The sequence below is a fragment of the Canis lupus genome, chromosome 10 (assembly GCF_003254725.2).
Source record: "Canis lupus dingo isolate Sandy chromosome 10, ASM325472v2, whole genome shotgun sequence".
Taxonomy (NCBI): domain Eukaryota; kingdom Metazoa; phylum Chordata; class Mammalia; order Carnivora; family Canidae; genus Canis; species Canis lupus.
In genome coordinates this window covers 62,449,727-62,474,082 of record NC_064252.1, presented here as the reverse complement: position 1 = coordinate 62,474,082, position 24,356 = coordinate 62,449,727, and the positions used below count along the sequence as shown (strand labels likewise).

The following is a 24,356-nucleotide window of genomic DNA, read 5'->3' as shown; positions in this document are numbered from 1 at the left end:
AGATTTTGAGAGAGAGCGAGTGAGCAAGCGAGAGCATGAGTGGGGGGGCAGAGGAAGAGGGAGAAGCAGGTTCCCCGCTGAGCAGGGAGCCCCAAGTGGAGCTGGATCTCAGGACCCTGGGGATCATGACCTGAGGGCAAGACAGCCACTTAACTGAGCCACCCAGGCACACCTAGACATTAATTCTAATGAAAGCAGTAGTTTGAACGGATTTATATTAAGCTTCTAACAATCAGAGGAAATTTTAAAAAAGGAGAAACAGTCTCATATATATGGAAGCTCAAAAAACTTCGGTTATACCCACATGAAGAAATATTTGTTTAGGTTTCATTCAAGGAAAAGAGTATACAGAAAAGAGGGTAAAAAGCATAGAATGGGAGCATAAAGAGTAAAAGTAAAATTAAGAAAAAAGGTGCAGGGATCCCTGCGTGGCGCAGCGGTTTGGCGCCTGCCTTTGGCCCAGGGCGCGATCCTGGAGACCCGGGATCGAATCCCACGTCGGGCTCCCGGTGCATGGAGCCTGCTTCTCCCTCTGCCTGTGTCTTTGCCTCTCTCTCTCTCTCTGTATGACTATCATAAATAAATAAATAAATAAATAAATAAATTAATTAATTAAAAAAAAAGGAAAAAGAAAAAAGGTGCAGTAATGAAGAGAGATGGAAGGAGAGGGAAAAGGTTGACCATAAACAATTTCTAGGGTGAATGTTAATTTGTAGCAAAGTTCAATTCACGAATGTGCTCTGCTGTTCACTTGGGTTGTGGTAAATAATTTAACATCTATTAAAAATGGTCCTCAGTGCGCCTGGGTGGCTCAGTAGGTTAAGTGTTTGCCTTTGGTTCAGGTCATGATCGCAGGGTCCTGAAATAGACTCCTGCGGGGGTGGGGGGAGGGGGGCAGGTCCCTTCTCATCAGGAAGCTTGCTCCTCCCTCGACCTCTGCACCCACCCACAGTGCTCTCTTTCTCTCTGTCAAATAAATAAAATCTTGAAAAGAAAAAATAATGGTCCTTAACATGCTGATCAGTAATTAGATATACTTTTTAAGTTCTCAGTTGCTTTACACACACTGAAAGATCCATTGTTTTTTATGTTCCTGTGGCTGGTGCCCAGCATCTCCTAATAAGGCCAGGTAAAATAAAACTGAATTATTTTCCCCTGAATCATAGATGAAATTTGACATATATCAGTCTGTCTTGGATACCAACCAAAGAGAATACTTTCTAGAAATATCTCACATAATAACCAGTTCTTTTTTTTTTTTTAAGTTTATTTACTTAAATAATCTCTACATCTAACGTGGGATTTGAACTCTCGACCTGAAGATCAAGAGTCACATGCCCAGAGTACCTAGGGGGTCAGTTGGTTAAGCATCTGACTCTTGACCTTTGATTTGAGGTCAGGTCATGATCTCAGAGTCCACCCTTGGCCTGGAATCTGCTTGGGATTTTCTCTCTTCCTCTGCCCCTGTTCACTCATCTTCATTCTCTTCTCTTAAAAAAAAAAAAAAGTATCATGCTTTCATAGGATGTTCTTGTTTTTTGTCTTATAGATGTTATATACTTAGTATATTATCTTAGAGCAAAATGATGTAAAGGAAGTAAAGTGAAGAGCTTCTTCCAGGACCATTGTAAATGTATGATTGTATTCAATTAAGTTGCTAGGTATTTGTACTTCACTAGATATATTTAAAAGAGTTGAAACCGTTTTCTTTCTTTATTACTTTTGTAATAGATTTTATTTATTTATTCATGAGGGACACACAGAGAGAGACAGAGACACAGGCAGAGGGAGAAGCAGGCTCCATGCGGGGAGCCTGATGCGGGACTCAATCCCAGGATCCCGGGATCACAACCTGAGCTAAAGGCAGACGCTCAACCTCTGAGCCACTCAGGTGCCCCTGAAACAGTTTTATTTAAAATTCTAACATTTATGTCAGAAATCACAGCTTCTTTAGGTCTTTAAGGTTATGATGAAAAATGTTAGATGCCAAATTTAAGTATGCAAGGGATACATACTTTTTTAAGATTACTTTGTATTATGCAGGCAAAAGGGTTCAGAGACTCCAGATCTGACTGACTTTAATATTTCTGAGAACTCTTAGAGTTCTATGAATATGGTCCTAAGAGGCCACTCAGAAACATTATAAATTGTGGAGGAGAAAAAACACTTAAAGGCTTACTTATAATGAGCTGTCCTAACTTAGGAAAAATACCTCTCTACTACCATCCAGGCTTCTCACAAACGTCCACTTACTAACTCTCATGCCAAGATAAAACCTTTGTATCTCTTTTTAAGGTCATTTAAAAATTATTATCTTAAAAATATACACTCGACGGGGTACTGAATGGCTCAGCAGTCAGTTAAGCGGCAGCCTTCGATCTCTGGGTCCCAGGCTTCCTGCTCGTGAGGTGTCTGCTTCTCTCTCTCTCTGCCCCTCCCCATTGCTCATTCTGTCCCCCCCGCCTCAAATAAATAACAGTCTTTTAAAAATATATGCACTTGATACAAAACCGCTTACAAAAATGATTTTGTGGCAGGGAGGGAATATCATTTTTAGATATTTCACCTGTTTTATAAAGGATGAGGTATAGAAAAGTACTATGAAAGACAAGAAAAGAAGCAATGGCTAGAGATATCCAAATTTATAGACTTCAAAAAAAATTCATAGACTTCACACACACATGAAGTTTATTTGCTCTCTCCTTGAATATTTTAGTAGGAACTAAGGCAAGTGAGGGACTTACTCGTTCTTTTTTTTTTTTTTTTAATTAATTTATTTGACAGAGAGCGAGCAGGAGCGGGGGGGGGGGGGAGGAGCAGACACCTTGATATGCAGGGAGCCTGATGCTGGGTTCCTTCCAGGACCCTGGGGTCATGTCATGACCGAGCTGAAGACAGACACTTAACTGACTGAGCCACCCAGGCAGCCGGGACTTACTCATTCTTACATTGTTTTGTAATTTGTTAGGTGTTACGTAAAACCTGGGAAACTGTTGGAGCTACACAGTGCAGACTCTGTATCTCTGCTAACTTTTGTAGGAATTAGAAAAAGATGGGACACCTGGGTGGCTCAGTCACATAAGCCTCTGCCTTCGGCTCAGGTCATGATCCCAGGGTCCTGGAATCAAGCCCCACATCAGGCTCCCTGCTCAGCGGGGAGTCTACTTCTCCCTTTCCCTTTGTCCTTCCTCGTGCTTGTTCTCTATTTCGAATAAATACAATCTTAAAAAAAAAAAAAAGACACTTTTTCCTCAACATGCTTCCACATGTTGGAAAACTGTCTTGTTAAAAAGACACTTTATTGCTATCCTGCTATAGTAAACATACAAATCTATGATGTCCAAGGTGTAGATGGCATCTGTTCAGTTGCTCACTGCACAGGGACAACTAGACATAAAGGCTCTGGGAGACTGGCATCACTCAGGAGTTCATGACCTAAACCCAAGCTCTACCAAACTTTCATCCCCACCTGGAAACACTCACACTTTTCCAGTTAGTTTCCTCTGCTCTCCAGAACTTCCATTTCAAACCCATAGTCCTTTCAGTCTCTCATAATCCTGCCGCCTTCTTGTCTCCAAATGACTTTGGCTCTTATTTTGGGAAAAAAACCCAAAGTCATCTGATGGGAACTCCCTCAACTCATCAAATTAACACACGTGGGTACCCATCTTTTCCTTCTTCCCCATTCTCGAAAGTCAATCCTTCCACCTGTGAAATGGTGCCATGTTCCTCAACTTCTGAGAATTTACAGCAACCACTGTGACTTCTTTATTCTAGGATCATCACCTTCTGTCTCAACTCCTCCTCATTATTCTCTTCTGGAAAATAGAACAACAGAACATACTACATGAGGTGGTTGTGAGAATTAAACGAGTGCTCAGAACAGTGTCTGTTGCACCGTATGTACAAGTTACCTATTATTATTTTTGTGTTTCTGCTAGCATTTACACACATTAGTCTTCTCCTCATCTAGTTATTCCACCTTTACGTCCAAAGTCTTTTATTTTGTTTTTTTAAAAGATGTTATTTATTTATTCATGAGACACACGGGGGGGGGGGGGTGCAGAGACATGGGCAGAGGGAGAAGCAGGCTCCATGCAGAGAGCCTGATGTGGGACTCGATCTCGGGTATCCAGTATCAGGCCCTGGGCCGAAGGTGGCACTAAACCGCTGAGCCACCCAGGGATCCCCCACAGTCCAAAGTCTTAAAATAGTTTCCTATTTTAATAGTTTCTGGTCTTCAGTCTACTGTAATGAGGCTTCAATGTCCATAATTCCTTCCCCATGACCTCCCATGCACTAAATCTAATGAATATTTTGTAGATCTCATTTTAGTTGACTTTTAAGCATTCAACAATTGTCATCTTCATCCTTTCTGAGTACTACTTCTTTAAGTGGTATCAAAAATCCAGGGATCCCTGGGTGGCGCAGCGGTTTGGCGCCTGCCTTTGGCCCAGGGCGCGATCCTAGGGACCTGGGACCAAATCCCACGTCGGGCTCCCGGTGCTTGGAGCCTGCTTCTCCCTCTGCCTAGGTCTCTGCCTCTCTCTCTCTCTCTGTGACTATCATAAAAAAAAAAAAAAAAAAAAAAAAGATTAAAAAAAAAATCCATTCCCCACTATATTCTTTCAACTCTTTGGGGCAGCTTCTCTTTTGTACTCAAATTTTATTTTAATTTTTAAAAAGCTTTTTATTTTTTTTTAAAGTAATCTCTGCACTCAACATGGGGCTCAAACTCACAACCCCCGAGATCAAGAGTCGCACGCTCTTCCTACTGAATCAGCCAGGTGCCCCCTCTACTAAAATTTTAGACATTAAGAGTCCCTCAAGGCTCTTTGGTCTTTTTCTTTCCACTGTATTCCCTCTCTGTGTATGATCACAAGGCTTCATTTACCATTTGTAGCAGATAATGTAAATAAATTCAATACCCACTGCCAGCTAGCTTTTCCTTCTTCTACCATTGAGGCTGGAAAGCAAAATACTGGATTTCCAAGCTTTCCTTAGGCCTAAGGGTGGCCACGTGACAGAGTTCTAGGTAATAGGAGGGGACAGTTGAGGGAACTGGTTGGTTCTTTGGTTGTTCTTTATGCCTGGAACTTATAATGCTAAAGGTATAGCAGTTATCTTTCCCATAAAATAAAGATCTACTATACTAAGAATTGTTTTTGTATTTATACTTGCAGTCTTGAACTTTGAGCTTTGGATTCTAACTGCCTGGTCAACAACTCCTGGTTACCTCACAGGCACCTGAAATGGAGCATTTCCAAAATAGTACTTGTCATTAGTGATCCCATCTCCCTCTGGTTCTCCTTTAAGTTTTCCCTAACTTAGTGAATGGCACCATCACTTACCCAGTTGGGCAAATCTCTTATCTGGAGACAGCCCTGATACTATTTTCCCCTCTCCCATACTCATCAATCAAGTTTTGTCCTTTTCACCTCCAAAATGTTCTTAGAATGGACTCCCTTTTCTCCATTTCTTTCATATTACCCTAGTCCAAGCTATCATCATCTTTCTGGATTAATATTAATAACCCCCAGTTGTCCCTATCTCTAATCTACTCTCTACATATTAGTCTGAATATTTTAAAATAAAAACCTGATTGTGTTGCTAGCATACTTAAAAGCTTTCTATTGCTTTTAGGATCTAGGCAAAAATCTTTTTTTCTTTTTAAGATTTTATTATTTATTCATAAGAGACACATACACACAGAGAAAGAGACATAGGCAGAGGGAGAAGCAGGCTCCCCATAGGGAGCCCGATGTGGGACTTGATCCTGGGACCAGGATCATGCCCTGAGCCAAAAGCAGACAGACACTCAACTGCTGAGCCACCCAGGTGTCCCAGATCTGGGCAAAAATCTTAAAGTTTGTAGTGCTCTGCTAAGTCTGGCATGGGCCTTCTCTTGCAACTATGTTCTAGTCATACTGGCTTTATTTCTGTTCCTAGAAATAGGCAAAGAATTTTGTCTCAAGGGTGTTACATATGCTGTTCTTTTTTTTTTTTTTTTTAAGATTTTATTTATTCATTCATGAGAGACACACACAGAGAGAGAGGCAGAGGGAGAAGCAGGCCCCATGCAGGGAGCCTGACGTGGGACTCGATCCCAGGTCTCCAGGATCAGGTCCTGGGCTGAAGGCGCTGCTAAACTGCTGAGCCACCCAGGCTGCCTGCTGTTCTCTTTATCTGCATGCCACTTCTATTAGTTTTCTATTGCTGCTGAAACAAATTACCACAAATTTAGTGGCTTAAAACTAAATTTAACAAACATCATTTTACAGTTCTTTAAGTCAGTAGTCCAACACGGGTCTCATTGGACTAAATGAAGGTGTCGACAGAGCTGGCTGGGTTCCTTTCTGGAGGCTGAAGGGAAGAATCTGTTTCCTTGTCTTTTCCAGCCTCTGGAGGCCACCCACATTTCTTGGCTCATAGCCCACTTCCTTCATCTTCAAAGCTAGGAATGTTGCATGTCTCCAACCATTCTTGTGTAGTTACAGCTCCCTTTGCACAAAGCTGGGAATGGTTCTCTAATTTTAAAGCCCCAGGTAATAAAGTGAGCCCACATGAATAGAAAATAATTTTCCCTGTCTCAAATAATGTTTCCTTATCTGGAAAGTCCCTTTTGCCATGTAAGGTACCACATTCACAAATTCTGGGAATTTGGATATAGGCATCTTTGAGGGTTAGGGGCATTGTTCTAACTGCCACACTATTTTTAATGACTGCACTGAGCTATAAATACTCTAACACTAGCTTTTGAGTTTTGCATTTGTTAGCTAACCAAACATCTTATGTAGCAACAAGTAGGCAGGTGCTAGCACTGATTCAGCTGCTCAACAATGCCACCAGGATCTCAGGCCTTTTTTCCACTCTGTCATCTTCGATGCCTTGGCTTTTGCTTTTTGCCTACAGGCTTATTGTTTCAGGTTGGCTGCTACTTCTCCAGATTATCATAACTATATTTGAAGCAGATAGAAGGGGGGAAATGGGTGTACCAGACTCTGTCACAGTGCTCTGCCCATATCCTCTTGTTCTTATCACTTCAGTGTATGGTGGCCAGACTTCAACTGCTAGTACCTGTGTTTCTATGAAGGTTTTCTTCAGCTGCCCGAGCAAGAAGCCTACTTTACTGCTCACAACCTCTTCCCTAGCAACAACCAATGACTAAGGAGAGTAGATGTAAATAACCAGCCTTCCTTGTCCCTTGGGTAGGATGAATTTGTTTGTTTTTTGGGTAGGATGATTTTAAGGCACATGTTTTCTATTGGCTTTTAGAATTTACCAGGGAGATTAGGCTCTAGTTACTCTTAGGATTAAAGGGCTTCATAATGAATCTTGTATTGCATACTTACTCTCCCACTTCTTATGTCACTTCTCCACTATCTTTACCAAAGTTTCTTGGGATGACATCAAAATAAAACTTTTTCCACCTGTGTCCTTGTCTCAGAATCTGCTTTGTAGGGAACCAAAACCAAGACAGGCTATCATCACCTTTCCTTCTGTCTTTAAAGCAAACAGTGTGGTAGCAGCTAGATTACCACCAGGAGGTGACAAGCCAATATTTAGATGGTGAAATGGAGAGCAACAAAGAAGTTGGGCCCATAACCCTGAGCCATCATACTAGCCCCAGACTGGACTGTCTACTGCTTGTCACAAGAGAAAAATGAGTCCTATTCATTTAGGCCGTTTTTTTTTTTTTTAAATTTTTATTTATTTATGATAGTCACACTGAGAGAGAGAGGCAGAGACATAGGCAGAGGGAGAAGCAGGCTCCATGCACCGGGAGCCCGACATGGGACTCGATCCCGGGTCTCCAGGATCGCGCCCTGGGCCAAAGGCAGGCGCCAAACCGCTGCGCAATCCAGGGATCCCCATTTAGGCCGTTCTTAACTCAAAAATTGTTTACTTGCAGCCCAGTGTCTCCCAACTACAAATAAACAGAAATAAAGTAATTATAGAGAGATTTATAGTAACATCTCTGAAAGAAGTAGACAGTACTAGAATATTCTAGGGGAGAGGCGTTATTTTTTGAGATGATATTTAAATTGAAACTGTGAGGCTAAGAGGTTAGCTACTTCAAAGTTAAGAGAGTGTGTGCTAGGAAAAACAAAACTCACCAAGACCCAGAGCAGGAGATTTTATGTTTGAAAGCAGATCAGTGTGCCTGGAATGTGATAAGAGTGAGGTTAAGTTAAAAACCAGAGAGTTGGGATCCCTGGGTGGCGCAGCGGTTTGGCGCCTGTCTTTGGCCCAGGGCGCGATCCTGGAGACCCGGGATCGAATCCCACATCAGGCTCCCGGTGCATGGAGCCTGCTTCTCCCTCTGCCTGTGTCTCTGCCTCTCTCTCTCTCTCTCTGTGTGACTATCATAAATACATAAAAAAAAAAAAATAAAAAAAAAAATAAAAACCAGAGAGTCTGGGATGCCTGGGTGGGTTAGCGGTTGAGTGTCTGACTTTGGCTCAGGGCGTGATCTTGGGAGTCCCGGGATGAAGCCTGCTTCTCCCTCTGCCTATGTCTCTGTTTCTCTCTTTCTGTGTCTCTCATGAATAAATGAAATCTTAAAAAAAAAAAACAAAAAACAAAAAACCAGAGAGGTTGGGCAAGGGCCAGTTACGTTTATTCTAAATACAACAGGAAGAAGGTGTCTGGCTGGCTCAGTCATAAGAGCAAGCAACCCTTGATCTCAGGGTCATGAGTTCAAGCCCCACATTGTGTGTAGAGATTACTTAAATAAACATGTAAATTCAGGGGGAAATATTGAAGAGTTTTTAGGCAGGGAAGTGATATAATCCAGTTTGTTTATAAAAATAATCACTCTAGCAAGGTAAGAACCAAACAGCAGTTTGCTGAGCTTATGTACAAACAATTGGGCTGGGTGCTGTGGAAAGAATAAAATAGCATACTTGCCTTCTAATAATGACTCTAAGTTCCACAAAATAGTGATAAGCCTGGGTGTGAGGGACAAGAGTAAACTCTGCAATAATTCTGGCCTCTGATAGGAACAGCCAGGCTTAAATTCCAAACCTGAGAAAAAATCCTATGTTCAATAATTACAACCAGAATGCTAAGGACAAATAATTTCACTAGCAGTATTAGTTGAGGCTGGTTTTCAGGTAAGCAGCTATGAATATATGACCTATGTATTTCAAACTCAAGAATTACAAATTCATAGACTCTGAAATTTTACTCAAAGCAGGATTCTACCACTAGATGGTGACATGCATACAAAATATTGAAAACAATCTTAGCTATTGAAGGTGTATGGGGATTGCTGATTACTAGTTGGAAAATTAAGATTTAAAAGAATCTAGGAATATTTCAGCAGAGATTCTGCTTCATCCCACTATTTATTTATTAAAGAGGGAGAAAAAAAATAAAGAGGGAGAGAAAATGCATGGTGCAATGGGGGGAGGGGCAGAGGGGGAGACTCTCAAGCGGACTTCCTGTGGAGCATGGAGCCTATTGGGCTCCACCCCACAACCCTGAGATTATGACCTGAATGGAAATCCAGAGTCCACACTCAACTCACTGAGCCACCCAGGCGCTGCCCCTTCTTTTTTAAAAGTAGGTTCCATACAGTGTGGAGCCCCCCAATGTGGGACCTCAACTCACAACCAAGAGATTTAAGACGTGAGGTGAGATCGAGTTGGACATCCAACTGACTGTGTCGCCCAGGTGCCCCATACGTTTAGAATGCACATCCTTCAAATGTACTATAAGGTCTTATTGATACATATACTAAATCAGTACAGAAGAGTTAAGATTCTAGTTAGGAGGCAGGCAGTCTTGTTTTTCATGGTCTTCTATGCGTTTATGTGCTAACAAGGAGTTGGAGTAGATAATGGGTTAGTGAACTACAACCAACAGGCCAAATCTGGCCAGTTACATGTTTCTGAATGGTTTGTGGGCTAAGAATGGTTTTACATTTTTAAATAGTTGAAAATCTCAAAAGAAAAATAGTATTTTGTGATATGGGACAAAATTAATTTCAAATTTCAGTGTAAGTAAAGTTTTATTGGAACACAGCCAAACTTATTCCATTATATAGTCCACAGTTGCTTTTAACAGAGTAGTTGAGAAAGTTGGGGTGTCCATATAGCCTAAAATATTTACTATCTGGCCCTTTACAGAAGTCTGTTGAGCCCTGAAGTGATGACTGAGGAGCAATGATCATTTATGACAATAATACTCTAGATTCTCAAAGGATTTTATTTTTTAAAAAAATTTATTTCAGGGAGGGAGAGAGCGAGAATGCACATGAGTGGGAAGCGCAGAGAGCTCTCACAGATTCCACTCAGCGTAAAGCTTGATGTGGGGCTTGATCTCACAACTCTAAGATCAAGAGCTGAGCTGAAACCAAGCGTTGGGACGCCTAACGACAGCGCCACCCGGCTCCCCTTAAAGCATTTTAAATCAAGTATCATTGAACTTTGTAAAAGAAAAACAAAACCAGGAAGCAAAACATCCTTAAGCATTTAAAATCAAACTGTGGCTTCCACACATCCTAGGAATACTCCACATGTATGGTAGCAGTTGTTCTCACTTTCTGTGTCAGTAATGTGTTTGGCCCCAAATAATGGGAACCTAAGAGTGGCTTAAAGAAAATGGGACAGACATAAGCAGTCTGGGGGAACTGCCGCTCAAGGATGTATTAGAGGCTCACGCCTTACTTTTCTGCATTATCAACTTTATAGTTAGCGTTTATCCTGTTCGTGGTTTCATTGTGAAAAAAAACCCAAAAACTAGACAACAGATGCTATATCACTTTGTAAATCAAGACCGTGTTTCAGACAGAAAGAAGGGTTAAGGGGAACGTCTGCTCAATTTGTCCCTTCTCCTATTAGTAATGGGCAATTCTGTCCCAAAGATCCGCTCTGCAGATTTCTGCTCACGTTTCACCGGCAAGGACTCAAGACACAGGTGCAGCCCTACCATGACGGTTTTAAACCAGTAACGAGTATTCCTTGCGGCTTTCCTCCCGAAGTTCCAAGTCTCTAGCTGCCACCTGAAAAAACACAACAAAATTTGGGTTTGGCAAATTCCCCCGTTGGCCGGTGGCGACGGATGCCCGAAGGGTGGAGGGGCAAAGTCAGGTCTGCGGACACCCACGTTTTGGAGCAATGATGGGAAGGGAAGATGATGGCAGGGGGGGCTCTACAGCTGCGAACCGACACTGTCGACAGGTGGGCAGAAACGACGGCATCAGGGTCGGGCAGCAGGCAGGTAAGGAGGCGGGCGGAGGTGGGCAGGACCTCCAGAGAACCCACCGGGTCTGAAGAGCTGCTCGGCTCACAGCCTTCACGGCGGGGACCCACCCTCCCTTTCGGCCTGTGCAGCCGCAGCTCCGTCAAACAGGCCGCGCTCGGGAGGCGGCGAGGGTGTGAAGCGCAGGCGGGAGGAAGGTTCTCCCAACGCCGGCCCGAGCCGGCCGTCCCCTTTCCCTCACCTGCTCTTCTTCATTTCTCTCCCCACCTCAATACCCCGGCGGTTTGCGCTTCGCTGAGGGGCGAAAGTACGCTATTTCAGGTGAAGAGCCGTAGACGGGCAATTGGCGCAGGGCCCTCTCGCGCACAGGGGAGGAGACGCCATGTGAGCGCTCCTCGCGCCGCCATTTCTAGTCACGTCAAGGTGTCTGACGGCTCGAGGGCGGACGAGCCTCGGAGAACCGAGGGTGGCGGTCCACGCGGATGCAGGTGACGCCGCCCCCGGGCTGTTCCATCCTCACTCGGCCCCGCGGGGAGGGGCCGCGGGCCCCGACTCGGGCTGCAGCGTCGCTCGGGCCCCGCCGCCCGGCGAGCCGCGGCCTCCTCCGCCCCCCCCCGGCCCCGAGCGCGGGGAGGGAGAAAGCGCCCGCTGGCCGTCCTCGTGGGCCCGGAGGAAAGATGGCGAGGCGCAAGGGCGGGGAGCGGGCCGGCGCGGGGGACCCGGCGCTCGCTGGGCCTCGCAGCCCGCGCAGTGGGCCGCGGTGGGCGACGCCGCGCAACCGCGAGCCGCCCGCCGCCTCCGCCATCTTCCCCTACTCACCCGGACTCCCCCCGCGGCCGCGCTGGCTTCGCGTTTCCCTTCCGGCCGCTGACAGAGATCCGGGCTGGGCGGGGTGGGCGAGCGCGCGAGGGGGTGGACCGAGGGCGGGGAGGCCGGACGGAAGAGGAAAGGGAGGGCGGCGAGCCGGCCGCGGCGGGGTGTGGGGCGAGCGGCGTGTGTGCGGAGGGAGCGGTGGGAGGGCGGGAGGCGAAGAGAGGGCGGGAGGCGGAGGAATGAGAGCGCGAGGCGTTTCTCGTCGGCTCCTTCGCTCGGGCGGAAAGAGCCGAGCGCAGCCCGAACGCTCTATTAAAATGGCGGCGGCGTCAGCGGTGGCCGCGGCGTCTGGTCGGTGAAGTGACTCTGCTGCTTCTCTCCCCACCCGCCCCCTCCCTCCCTCTCCCCTCCCCCCGTCCTTCCCCCCCTTCCCCGCCGCCGGCGCCTCCGCGCCCCTCCGGCCTGCGCACCTCCCCTCGCCCCCCTCCTCTCCCCCGCCCGCTCCGGGGACCGCCGGCCCCCTCCCCCATACTCCTGCTCTCCGCCCCGTCCCCGCCGCCGCCCGCCCTCGTCGCCTCCCCGCCCCGCCGGCCGGCCGGCCCCCTCCTCCGCCTCTCTCCCCTCCCCCCCGCCGGCCGGGATCAGTCAGTGCGATCCGAAGCGGGGGAGGGGGGGGGCGGCGGCCGAACGATGTGCGAGAACTGCGCAGACCTGGTGGAGGTGTTAAATGAAAGTAAGTAGCCGCGGCGGCGGCGGCCTGTGGGGGTGCAGGGCTGGGGGGCCCCGCGCCGCTCCCCGCGCTGCCGCGGCCTGCGGAGGCGACGGCCCGGCCGGGCGGCGTGCGGGCCTAGCGCCCCGGGAAGGTGCGGTGGCGCGGTCGCCGCGGCGCCTCGGGCCCAGCCCGGCCCGGTTACCTGGGCGCCCGCGGCGGGGCCGCCCCGGAGCTCCGGCCTGGCCGGGCCTGGGCGGCCTCCCCGCTCGGAAAGTTTCCTCATTACAGGTGTCAATTAACGAAGGCGCTAATGAGCCCTGGCGGCGTTCGCCCTGCCGGGAAGGTGAGGGGAGGTGGGTCCGAGGACGCGGCTCTCCTCCGCAGTCCGAACCTTTCGGCCCTCCGGCCGCCCTCTTGGCTTTTTCAGCGTGCTGCCGAGGAGGCCTCTTCTACCTGCTTAATTTTCATTAAACTCCCTGGGAGGAGGTTGGTGGTTTTCCCCTCCCTTGGGGGGGTGTGTGTGGGTGTATTAAACCCTTCTGCCAGCCCCGAAATAGATGAAAATCTGAACTGTAGTAGTCACGGTTGGAACCTTCGTGCCTTTTCAAATTAAAAAAAAAAAAAAAAATTTTTTTTTTTAAATTAATGATGTTCCTTCTTAGTGTACCATTCGCCGTTTTAAATGGTAGATTTTTATCAAGGAGGGCACTGTACTACGGATACCATCCCAGGATTCTCATGGCCTGTCTCTTGGAATGAAAGACCTTATTTCTTATACTTTTGATTATTAAAGAGCATACACTGATTTTTTTCTTTTCTTTCTTTCCTTTCTTTTTTTTTTTTTTTTTTTTAAGCCAGATTCTTTTATTTCCGACCTTTGTAAGATAGTATTTGAGCCTAAAGAAACAGACTGTATTTGCAACTTAGCTACTTCTGGGCCCAAAGGCCTAGTTGGTTGAGGTGCATTAGATAAAAGATTAATTTACGAAAACTTGATTGTTGAGAAAATGCTCATTTACGAACTGCGGGTTTTGGATTTGTGTTCTGATATTTCCCAAAACTTCCAAACTACTACCCCTTTTTCTAATGCCATTCTTTTAAAACCATGGCTTTGTAAATGTGTCCTCTTGTTTGTATTTGAATTTTACTTGATCATTGATGTGCTTGAATTTCACTTGAATAACCCAGGGCAATAGTAAAAGTGGAATGGTTCTAGTTTACATTGAACTGTGTGTTTACTTTCTGACAGGTGGAAGCAGGTTTTGCACATATTCAAACTGTACTTTCCAATATTTGTGTTGGTTCTAAATTTTCCTTGAATTTTAAGGTAACTTGTATGTATTTTGAGATACTTTTACTTTTGGTGCAGGTGGTTTATGTTATGGTGGTTATGTAGGTAAAGTCATTAGTACTTCAGTAAACTTTTATATCTCATAAGTTGTGTAATTATGGTTTATTATTAAGTTGGGAAAAGTATATCTTTGCTCTCTAATATAAGAAAAAACTACTTTAATAATTTTTTGGTGTTTTAAGTTATTTTAAACGTAACTAGGAAAACCAACTTTAAACATAGTATCTAAGAAACTAAAGTTTATTAATCTTTGTTTTCTTTTGAGAAGAGACATGATCAAAGTTCCTATTGAAAATTATTTGGGAAACCCCTAGAACTTTGTTTAGAAGCTCTCAAAAATGCAGTGGATTTATGGAAACTTTGTAGAGAATCTTGAAGTAGAATTTAGCTTTTATTACTTTAATTATATACAGTTAGTTGAAGCAGGTTCACAGAATTTGGCCATGGAGATCCTCTAAGAAACCTGTCTTAATGAACAAATAAGGATTTTCTATTTATGTATAAGCCAGTGATCTCTAAAAATACTTAGGATGATTTCTTAGTATTTCCCTTAAAGCTTAGTTTAAAAATTTGCCTCCTAAACACTAATCTCAGAATGATGCTTTTTTTTTTTTTTAATTACTTCAGCAATTTTATTGGTAGGTTATACCAAACTATTACAAGCAGATTTCTTCCTTTCTTTTCTTTCTTTCTTTCCCTCTCCTGTAGTTTTAAAATTGTTTTCATTTTTCTTCTGTGTAGTTCTGGTATCCCAAACATAAGATGCTTAAGTTTCTTGAGAACAGAGGGTATTAGTTTATCTCATTATACTAACATTAATCCGTGACTAGATATAAGCATGATGGTTGGAATTTGATAAAACTTGTTGAGGTAGGTTATAACTCTTTCTGGAAATTTTGCTCAAAATAAGTAAGTCTATACTTTATTCCCCAGAGGTTGTGCAAAGATGAAGATCAACTCATCCTTGATTAGAAAATCAGACTTAGGGGATCCCTGGGTGGCGCAGCGGTTTGGCGCCTGCCTTTGGCCCAGGGCGCGATCCTGGAGACCCGGGATCGAATCCCACATCGGGCTCCCGGTGCATGGAGCCTGCTTCTCCCTCTGCCTATGTCTCTGCCTCTCTCTCTTTCTCTCTCTGTGAATATCATAAATAAATAAAAATTAAAAAAAAAAAAAAAAGAAAATCAGACTTAAAAGTCCCCAAATAATGTGCTCAGAATTTTTCTCCCAATATGATGCCCTGTAAGAGTTTAATCAAGAGAAGAAATAAAATTATATTTTTGGGTGATGTGTTTCAAGTTGATTTTTGAAAAGGAATTATCAAAAAACACACACCAAAAACCTATTTCTTTCAAATTTACCAACACTGATGAAACTTAAAAGAAATTTTGTGCTTTAAATGAAAGGGTAGATAGAATGCAGTAGTACTGCTTTATATCTGATATGCACAGAGGTTTTGATAACAGGACTTCAAATGTTTATTTAAACATCTGGCAGAATGCAATTTAGTTGAAAGTTGGTAACAAAAGATTATAGTCTGCTTCTGTCATCAGTTTTTGATGAGAGAATATTACCTTATACTTCTGCTCCAGCTGGCAATCTGAAGCTGTGAACTCTCACCAGGTATACAGACATAGTTTTGCCTGCGATTTAAGGGCCCATTGAAGCCTGTCCAAGGAACCAGGCTAAGAACCCCATAATAAGGACCCCCATATCGCCTTTTCAAATATAGTCTTGACAGATATCCTAAAACTTGAAAATTACATTTCGGAGTAATGTTTGGCTGTAGTGTTAGAATAACCAATCTCAGTACAACATATTTAAGTTTCTCTTTTCCTTTCAGTGCTTTATTTTTTAAAAAGGACATTTTAAAGGCTTGGGATGTGTTGAGTTAATTTGGCTACTATCAGTTTGTGAGGTTGAATTTAGTTTAGGAATGTATTGAGTTAATTTGGCTGCTATTAGTTTGTGGGTTTGCATTCAGTTTAAGAAATAATTTTAAGTTTATATTGTTTTGCTAACTCTGTTGAATTTGTATATACACAGCTTTTCTAGCTGTTTTTGTGAACCAGTTCACTGAGTCCAAAGCATTTCTGGGTGTTGATGAGAAGTTGGAAGTCTGAAGTTACGCTTTGGACTACCACCATAGCTAGCTCAGTAGTAAATTGAGGTCATTATTTGCCTTGATAAAGTAGATTTCTCTGAGAGAAGACTGAAAATGGCTTTAAATGTAGATTTTTATCCTATGGGTGTGTGTAGTGAATTACAGTTTGCCAACTGTAGCATTTAAACAAAGTAGACCAGTTATTTGTCTCTCATTATCCTTGGAGATGGGCAGTAGCAAGTATTGGTATCTAAGTTTTAGAGGTGAAGAAATTGAATCTCAGGAAGGCTAAATGGTTTGCCAGATAAAGGTCACCTGTCACTTATTTAGCTAGTAGTCCTATCTAAGCTTGAACTCAAGATACTGTGATAGCAGTATTTGCAGAATAATTCTGTTTGCATTATTTTTAAAGCAGAATATTGAGCAGTTTGTGTTGAATACTTTATCAGCTCTTTGAGGTAGGGTAGGTACTGTACTCTATCACCCTCTTCAGATAAGAGAACCAATATTTAGGGTTTATATGACTTGGTTAGAGTCCCATGAGTATTTGATGGAGTCAGGATTTGAATAGGATTTAATCTTAGGTCAGGCTAAAAAGGCTATGCTCTTACCAGTTATACTGTGCTTTGTAAACCTTATGACGATCTGTTTGAACGGTAGACATAATTGTGAGTGTCCTGTTTAATTGACAGAATAAAAAATTAATATGTATTTTTTTTCTTAAAGATTTTACTCATTCATGAGAGACAGGGAGAGAGAGAGAGAGGGAGAGGCAGAGACACGGGCAGAGGGAGAAGCAGGCTCCATGCAGAGAGCCGGACATGGGACTTGATCCCGGGTCTCCAGGATCAGGCCCTGGGCTGAAGGCGGTGCTAAACCGCTGAGCCACCCAGGCTGCCCCCAAAATTAGTATATTTTTATGTATTTTCACAACTTCAGGCATAATGCCATTGTAATTGTAGTAGGAATTTAAAAGCTTTAAGTAGCTGAATGGAATCTAAGTATTGTTAGCATTGAGCCCTTTAATTAATCATACATTTCTAGAGTCTTTTTGATATTAAGAGTATAGGCACTAAATTCATTAATATTTTTTGGTTGACCTCTACTTCTAAAATTTGAAGTGATTCTTAAAATTGGAAATCTGATTTTACAGTACAAAGTTCCAAATTATGAATTATTATTTGGTGATCTAGCTAAGTATATATCCTCTTTTTTTTTTTTTTTTTTTTTTTTTAAGATTTTTATTTATTCATGAGAGACACAGAGAAGGAGGCTCCATGCAGGGAGCCCAATGTGGGACTTGATCCCGGGACTCCAGGATCACTCCCTGGGCCGAAGGCAGATGCTCAACCGCTGAGCCACCCAGGCGTCCCAGTGTATATCCTCTTAAACCAATTAATATTTGAAGTAGTGTTCATGATTTCTTTTCTAAGATTTTATTTATTCATGAGAGACAGAGAGTGGCAGAGACATAGGCCGAGGAAGAAGCGGGCTCCCCACCCGGAGTCTGATGCGGGACTTGATCCCAGGACCCTCGGATCACGCCCTGTGCCAAAGGCAGATGCGCTCAACTGCTGAGCCACCCAAGCGTCCCTGTTCATGATTTCAATTCGTATATTTTTATAACTTAGAAACCATAAAGTACTAAAAACGTGTAGTATGTTAATGTAGGTTATCTGCATTGTCAGTGGTAATTGTTAATTAGCTTTAGCACTATATTCATTAAACATTAATTTTTCTTGTATGTTTAATGATAATACCCATATATCTGATTTAAAAGTATTTCTAATGTGTGTATTAGTGTGTACTAGTAAGACTTTTTACATTTTCAGAAAGAGAAAGGAACTTTTTCAATAATGGCTTGACCAAGATGTGACAGACCTGAGAAAAATGAGTTGCCTCTCTTTTTAAAATTTTCTTAATTATAAACGTTGCATATTCTGATTGTAGACAATCTGAAAACTGTAAATCTAATCATCCACTGATGATTCCTGTTGATGCTCTGAAATATTTTTGGTACACATTTACAATTTTTTTTTTAAAAGATTTTATTTGACAGAGTGAGCATGAACTGGGAACAGGGGCAGAGTTGAGAGGGGCAGAGAGAAGCAGACTCCCCACTGGGCAGGGAGCCTCACTCTGGGCTCTATCCCAGGACCCTGGGATCATAACTTGAGCTGAGGGCAGATGCTCAATCGACTGAGCCATCCAGGCACTCACACATTTACATTTTTTTAATTTTTTATTTTTTACATTTACATTTTTGAGAATGTGATATATATAGTTTAATATGTAGTTTGTTTTGTTTTGTTTTAAGATTTTATTCATTTATTCATGAGAGACAGAGGAGAGAGGCAGAGACACAGGCAGAGGGAGAAGCAGGCCCCACGCAGGGAGCCCGACATGGGACTCTCGATCCCGGGTCTCCAGGACCAGGCCCTGGACTGAAGGCGGCGCTAAACTGCTGGCTGAGCCACCCAGGCTGCCCATGTAGTTTGTTTCACCCAATGTTTTGTTTGATTGTTTTCCTTATTAACCTGTTTTGAAAATATACTTTTTGTCTGTACAGTATTTCATTTTGTACAAGACTTAATATTTTCCTATTGTATGTTTGTTTCCAATTCTTACGAATAATGCTGCAAATGAGCAGCCTGTACATAAATCTTTTATTTACATTACTGTGTTTTTTTAGCTAGGTTTGTATAAGTGATCACTGTGTCAAAAATATAAACATCTTTTGTTGTCTACTTGTTCAGAAAGGATATACTGATTTCCATTATTTAAGCATTGTCTGCATAATGTGGGCACTTTACTTGTACTGTATATTATCCTTGAAAAAGTGTTATTTTGGTGAAAGTTGTAGTAGCCAGTTACTGGTAAGTTTAAACACTTGTATTTTTATTGGCTATTTGCATTTTTTAATACATTGCCTGTGTTTTTTCCTACTTCTCAGGTTTTAATGTTTTATGTGATTACCTTATGAGTTGCTCGTTTATTTATTTTTTAAAAGATTTTATTTATTCATTCATTAGACACACACAGAGAAACAGAGAGGCAGAGAGGCAGAGACACAGGCAGAAGGAGAAGCAGGCTCCATGCAGGGAGCCCAACATGGGACTGGATCCCTGGACTCCAGGATGATGCCCTGGGCCGAAGGCAGGGCACTAAACTGCTGAGCCACCCAGGGATCCCCGAGTTGCTCATTTATTAACCATAGCATCTCTTGGTTGTATTCACCACATCCATTTTTTTCATGTCCCCCACACCTTTTTTTTTTTTTTTAAAGATTTATTTATTTATTCATTCAGAGAGAGAGAGAGAGAGGCAGGCAGAGACACAGGCAGAGGGAGAAGCAGGCCCCATGCAGGGAGCCCGATGTGGGACTCGATCCTGGGTCTCCAGAATCACACCCTGGGCTGCAGGCGGCGCTGCTGCGCCACTGGGGCTGCCCCTCCCCACACCTTTTTAAATGTAGTCTCTACATCCAGTGTGGGGCCCTGAGATCGAGTGTTGGATGCTCTGCTGACTGAGCCAGCTAGGCGCCCCTTTCCTGTTTTTCTGTTCTTTTTTGTTTGTTTGTTTTGGTGTTTTTAATTATAGGTCTTTAAAAAATGTTTTTTATTGTTCAGCTTCTTCTGCAGAGTTGCCTTCTAAAACACGGTATATGATTATCATATGACCTGCTTAAACCATCATAGATCTTCATTGCTTGAAGAATAAAATTCTAACTTCTCTGCCTGACGTATATGATAGCAGAGTTTGGGCCAAACTCCTCTTCCTAGCTTCAAATCCCACTTTTTTGGTGAGGCCTTCTTAACTGTTTCCCAACCTCTCTTGAAATGACTTATATCCTTTAGTTTAGAATATGTACTTTCATTATATAGCCCTTTTTCCGTTTTAAAAAAATTTTTTTAAAAGGTTTTATTTATTCATGAGAGACACAGAGAGGGAGAGACGTAGAGAAGCTCGTCCCTACAGGGAGCTTGATGTGGGACCTGATCCCAGAGTTTTGGCATTCTTTTTTTTTTTTTTTAAAGTTAACATTAGCCTTCCTTGCTGGATGATGAGCCCCTTACAGTCAGGGGTCATGTTTTCTTTTCCCAGTCCTTAAAGTAGTGCCTTGTAGAGGATAGGTGAGCATTTTAGGTAATGAAAGGTTTTTGTAGAAGAAAGATGGGATTGTCTAGTTAAATCAGTATTCTTGGGCCTGTAATCGAAAATAACTTGAAAAAGAAAATAACTTGAATATTTTTTAACATAAGCTCTGCACTCAACAAGGGGCTTGAACTCACACCCACAAGGTCAAGAGTTACATGTGCCACTGACAGCCAGCCAGGTGCCCCTAACCAGTAGTGGTTTAGGTATGAGTTTCTGGCTGAAGTATGCTGTAGGTGAGGACTGTATCATATCTATTGCTTTTTATTACCTTATTCATGAATTGTTAGGTATATGCTTATGAAAAATACCCTAAGCAACTCTGTTCTAAATTAAGATGCATTGCAAGATTTTTTTTTGGGAAAAAAAAAATCAAATAGTATAGAAAATTATAAAGAAAATTAGGAAAAGGGATCCCTGGGTGGCGCAGCAGTTTAGCGCCTGCCTTTGGCCCAGGGCGCGATCCTGGAGACCTGGGATCGAGTCCCACATCGGGCTCCCGGTGCATGGAGCCTGCTTCTCCCTCTGCCTATGTCTCTGCCTCTCTCTCTCTCTCCTCTCTCTCTCTCTGTGTGACTATCCTAAATAAATAAAAATTAAAAAAAAAAAACTTTTAAGAAAATTAGGAAAATCTGAAACTGCTTATCAAAGAAATTGTCCATGTTTTAATAAGCATCTCTTAAGTCATTCCTGGTTTCTATAACTTTCCTAATACATACTATTTATGTAAAAAGCAAATTACATGCTCTATATTTCTGTATCATTTTTTATTAAGATATAGGCATCTTTTTATGTTAACATCCACTTTATAATTTTTAATGGCTTCAGTGTAGTCTTCCATTATTTGGTCCTACTGTAACTTAACTAGTCCTCTGTTGATGGGCATTTGGGTTTTTGGAAGTCTTTGTGTTATTGTTTGAATATTAGGGATCCCTGGGTGGCGCAGCGGTTTGGCGCCTGCCTTTGGCCCAGGGCGCGATCCTGGACACCCGGGATCGAGTCCCACGTCGGGCTCCCGGTGCATGGAGCCTGCTTCTCCCTCTGCCTGTGTCTCTGCCTCTCTCTCTCTCTCTCTCACTGTGTGCCTATCATAAATAAATAAAAAATTTAAAAAAAAATGAATATTACCTTGAATATGGTCTGTGAAGTCAGATTGTTGAGTAGCTCATACAGCATGTCTGGAAGGAAATTTGACAATGTGCTAAAACTTAACAATAGTGCATCAGTATATTGGCTTTATAGTCTTAAAGTTTGACTCCTAGGTCTGTGGGGCTGTTTTAGCAATGTAGCAGTGTACTGGTTCTAAACCACCATAAGAAAATAGATACTTTTTATTCTGGGTAATTTTGCTTGTCAGACTCATAAACCATATTCTGATTACTGAGAAAGTTTCAGTAACCAATGATGATTGTAAGAATATAGGAGCAAAAACTCAGAATAAATTTAGACTTAAGAAAATGCTAAGACAATAGGGGTTTTGAAGCTGTGTTCAAAGTAAGAGTATCATTAAGGGGTTAGTGGGCCCACTGTTTGATGGAGTGGCATAATACAGCAGTGGTGGTATTGGTCAGAACAAAGTTGTTTTATTCTAATCATACCTTGTTTCTACCCCCCCCCCTTTTTTTAAAAGATTTTATTTATTTATTCATGAGAGAGAGGCAGAGATATAGGCAGGAGGAGAAGCATGCTCCCTATGGGAAGCCCGATGCGGGACTCGATCCCAGGACCCAGGGATCATGACCCGAGCCACCCAGGTGCCTGCCTATTTCTCTTTTAAGAGGAGTCACCAGACATGTAGGATAAAGTCTATATTAAGCGGGAATCTAATCTTTAGATTGGTGAGGAATGGTGAGAGTTTTGTTAGTGGTGTTAAAATCTCCAGGTCTGGGCAGATTACATCCAGTGAAGGTGATACAGTTTTGGTTGTGTGTGATTGTGAAGCTCTAGCTGAGTTTCCTGGAGAGCAGAAATTGGCAAGTATTGTTTTAGGTTATTTTTTCCCCATTATTTTGGGAAATAGAAGAGAAACTTTCCACTACTGAATAATCACTTAGTAGTGAGTGAAATGATGGTAAAAAATTGGAATGACACTAAGTAACTTAAAACAATGTCATTTTTTTTTTTTGCCTTAGAAACCAATATGATAAAACATGGAAATTCTATATGTATGACCTATTTTGATTATATCAATGTGATAGAATCTTATGCCATCCTGGTAGAGAAGATGAAATGTATTTTTGTTGTTGTTTTAGAGGGACTTGACTGGTGGCAAGCCACAGGATCTTGGCCTTAATTCTTTCCTCTTCAGGATTTTCAGTAATGATTTTTGGTTTGTAAACAGTTCTTGGAATGTAATTGTTGCTATTTCACGGAAGTGAAGGGGATTTCAGAACTTTTTCCCTTTTAAAAAATTAAAAAATTAATTTACTTTAATTTGTTTTATAAATTGGAGTTGTATGTAAGGTTTCTTTTGGGGAGAACACGGTGTAGCTGCTTTTAAAATAATTTTGAAGGGGTGCCTGGGTGGCTCAGATGGTTAAGTGTTTGCCTTTAGCTCAGGTTAGATCTCCAGGACCTGGGATCTAGCCTTGAGTTGGGCTCCCTGCTCAGCAGGGAGTCTGCTTCTCCCTCTCTCCCTGTTTTCTCTCTCTCTCTCTCTCTCTCTCTCTCTCTCTCTCTTTGAGAAGCTTGACGATGGGAGTTGGAAGACTCATGAAAAACTGACAAAGGAACTATGGAGAGATTAATTCTGGTTAAGTGGATTAGGCAAGGTTTCAAGGAAGATGGAAGATTGAATTGGGCCTTTAACTGCTCGGAATAGTTGTTGGGAATAAGGGAAGTGGAATGGTTTACCACTATTTGTGATGTAGCCACTGCTAGCCTCATTCCCTTGCTTTGTGCTTTCTCTCAGGGATGTTATTTGCTGCCATGATGAGCCTTTATGCATGCCTGGTATTTATCACCTTACTATGCCTTCAAGTCTCAACCTAAATGTTACTTTTTCAGAAAGGCCTTTCTTGAACATACAATGTAAAGTATTTCTGATTTTTTTTTAAGTTTTTACTTTATTTAATTATTTATTAATTGATTCTCCACACCCAGTATGGGGCTCAAACTTGTGATCCAGGGATCAAAAGTTGCATGCTCCTCTGACTGAGCCAGCCAAGTGCCCCTAAAGTAATTCTGGTTCTTATCCTTTGTAGCATTTTCTACAGTTTAGAGTTAGGTATTTTTGTTGTTTTATGTTTTTGAATTTTATAAGACAAATTCTGTGGTTGCGACTATTCACTGTTTCTTTTTTTATGGGTCTTTTTTTTTCTTTTAAGTATTTTTATTTATTCATGAGAGAGAGAGAGAGAGGAAGGAGGAGACCTAGGCAGAGGGAGAAGCAGGCTCCCTGTGGGGAGCCCCATGTGGGACTCAATTCCAGGACCCTGGGATCATGACCTGAACCAAAGGCAGATGCTCAACCACTGAGCCACCCAGGCGTCCCTATTAACGAAGTTTCATAGTGCCTGCACATACAAGGATCAATACTTACTTTTGCACATACTTTAACAATACTTATTGTTAAAATGCTGAAAAATCTTAAGATTGGTGGAGGTAGGTAATGGAATGGAAATCAAGGGTAGGCTGGATGTGTGGTAGTTTTTCCTGCTTTCTGAATCTACTTGGATATTTCACATTCTGTCAGTCCTTTAGTGACAGCCTGCTTACCACCCCCAGTCATAAAAAGGTACTTCACTGATTAAAAAAAACAAAACAAAAAAAAACCCAAAACCCTAATTTTGTTGTCAAGATGTATGTTTATTTTTTAATTTCTGAATATCCCTTGATATTTACACCCATGGGTTAAAAATGGAAGATTGGTAATTACCTTCTGAACCAGGTAGGACTTTGTTGTAAGGATCAGAAAGAAAAGAACTTCTTTGGTGGAAAAAAGGATTTTTCCCCCTAAGCTATAAATAAGCAGTTCAGGTGTGTGCTGTCTTTGGGTGTGGTCTATTCCTTAT

At 42.5% G+C, this 24,356-nt stretch overlaps 1 protein-coding gene across 2 annotated transcripts in view; it reads left to right on the top strand.

Moving 5' to 3' along the window:
* Window positions 1-12,274: 12,274 nt before the first annotated feature.
* USP34 (ubiquitin specific peptidase 34) overlaps window positions 12,275-24,356 on the top strand; it is a 244,189-nt gene continuing 232,107 nt past the window's right edge. Inside the window, exon 1 of one of the 2 annotated variants that reach the window (XM_035721667.2) lies at window positions 12,275-12,754. In XM_035721667.2, the coding sequence (XP_035577560.2) occupies window positions 12,712-12,754 (43 nt within the window). In that variant the 5' untranslated portion in view covers window positions 12,275-12,711. The remainder of the gene's footprint in view (window positions 12,755-24,356) is intronic. The other variant, XM_025468624.3, reaches the window with a different exon arrangement.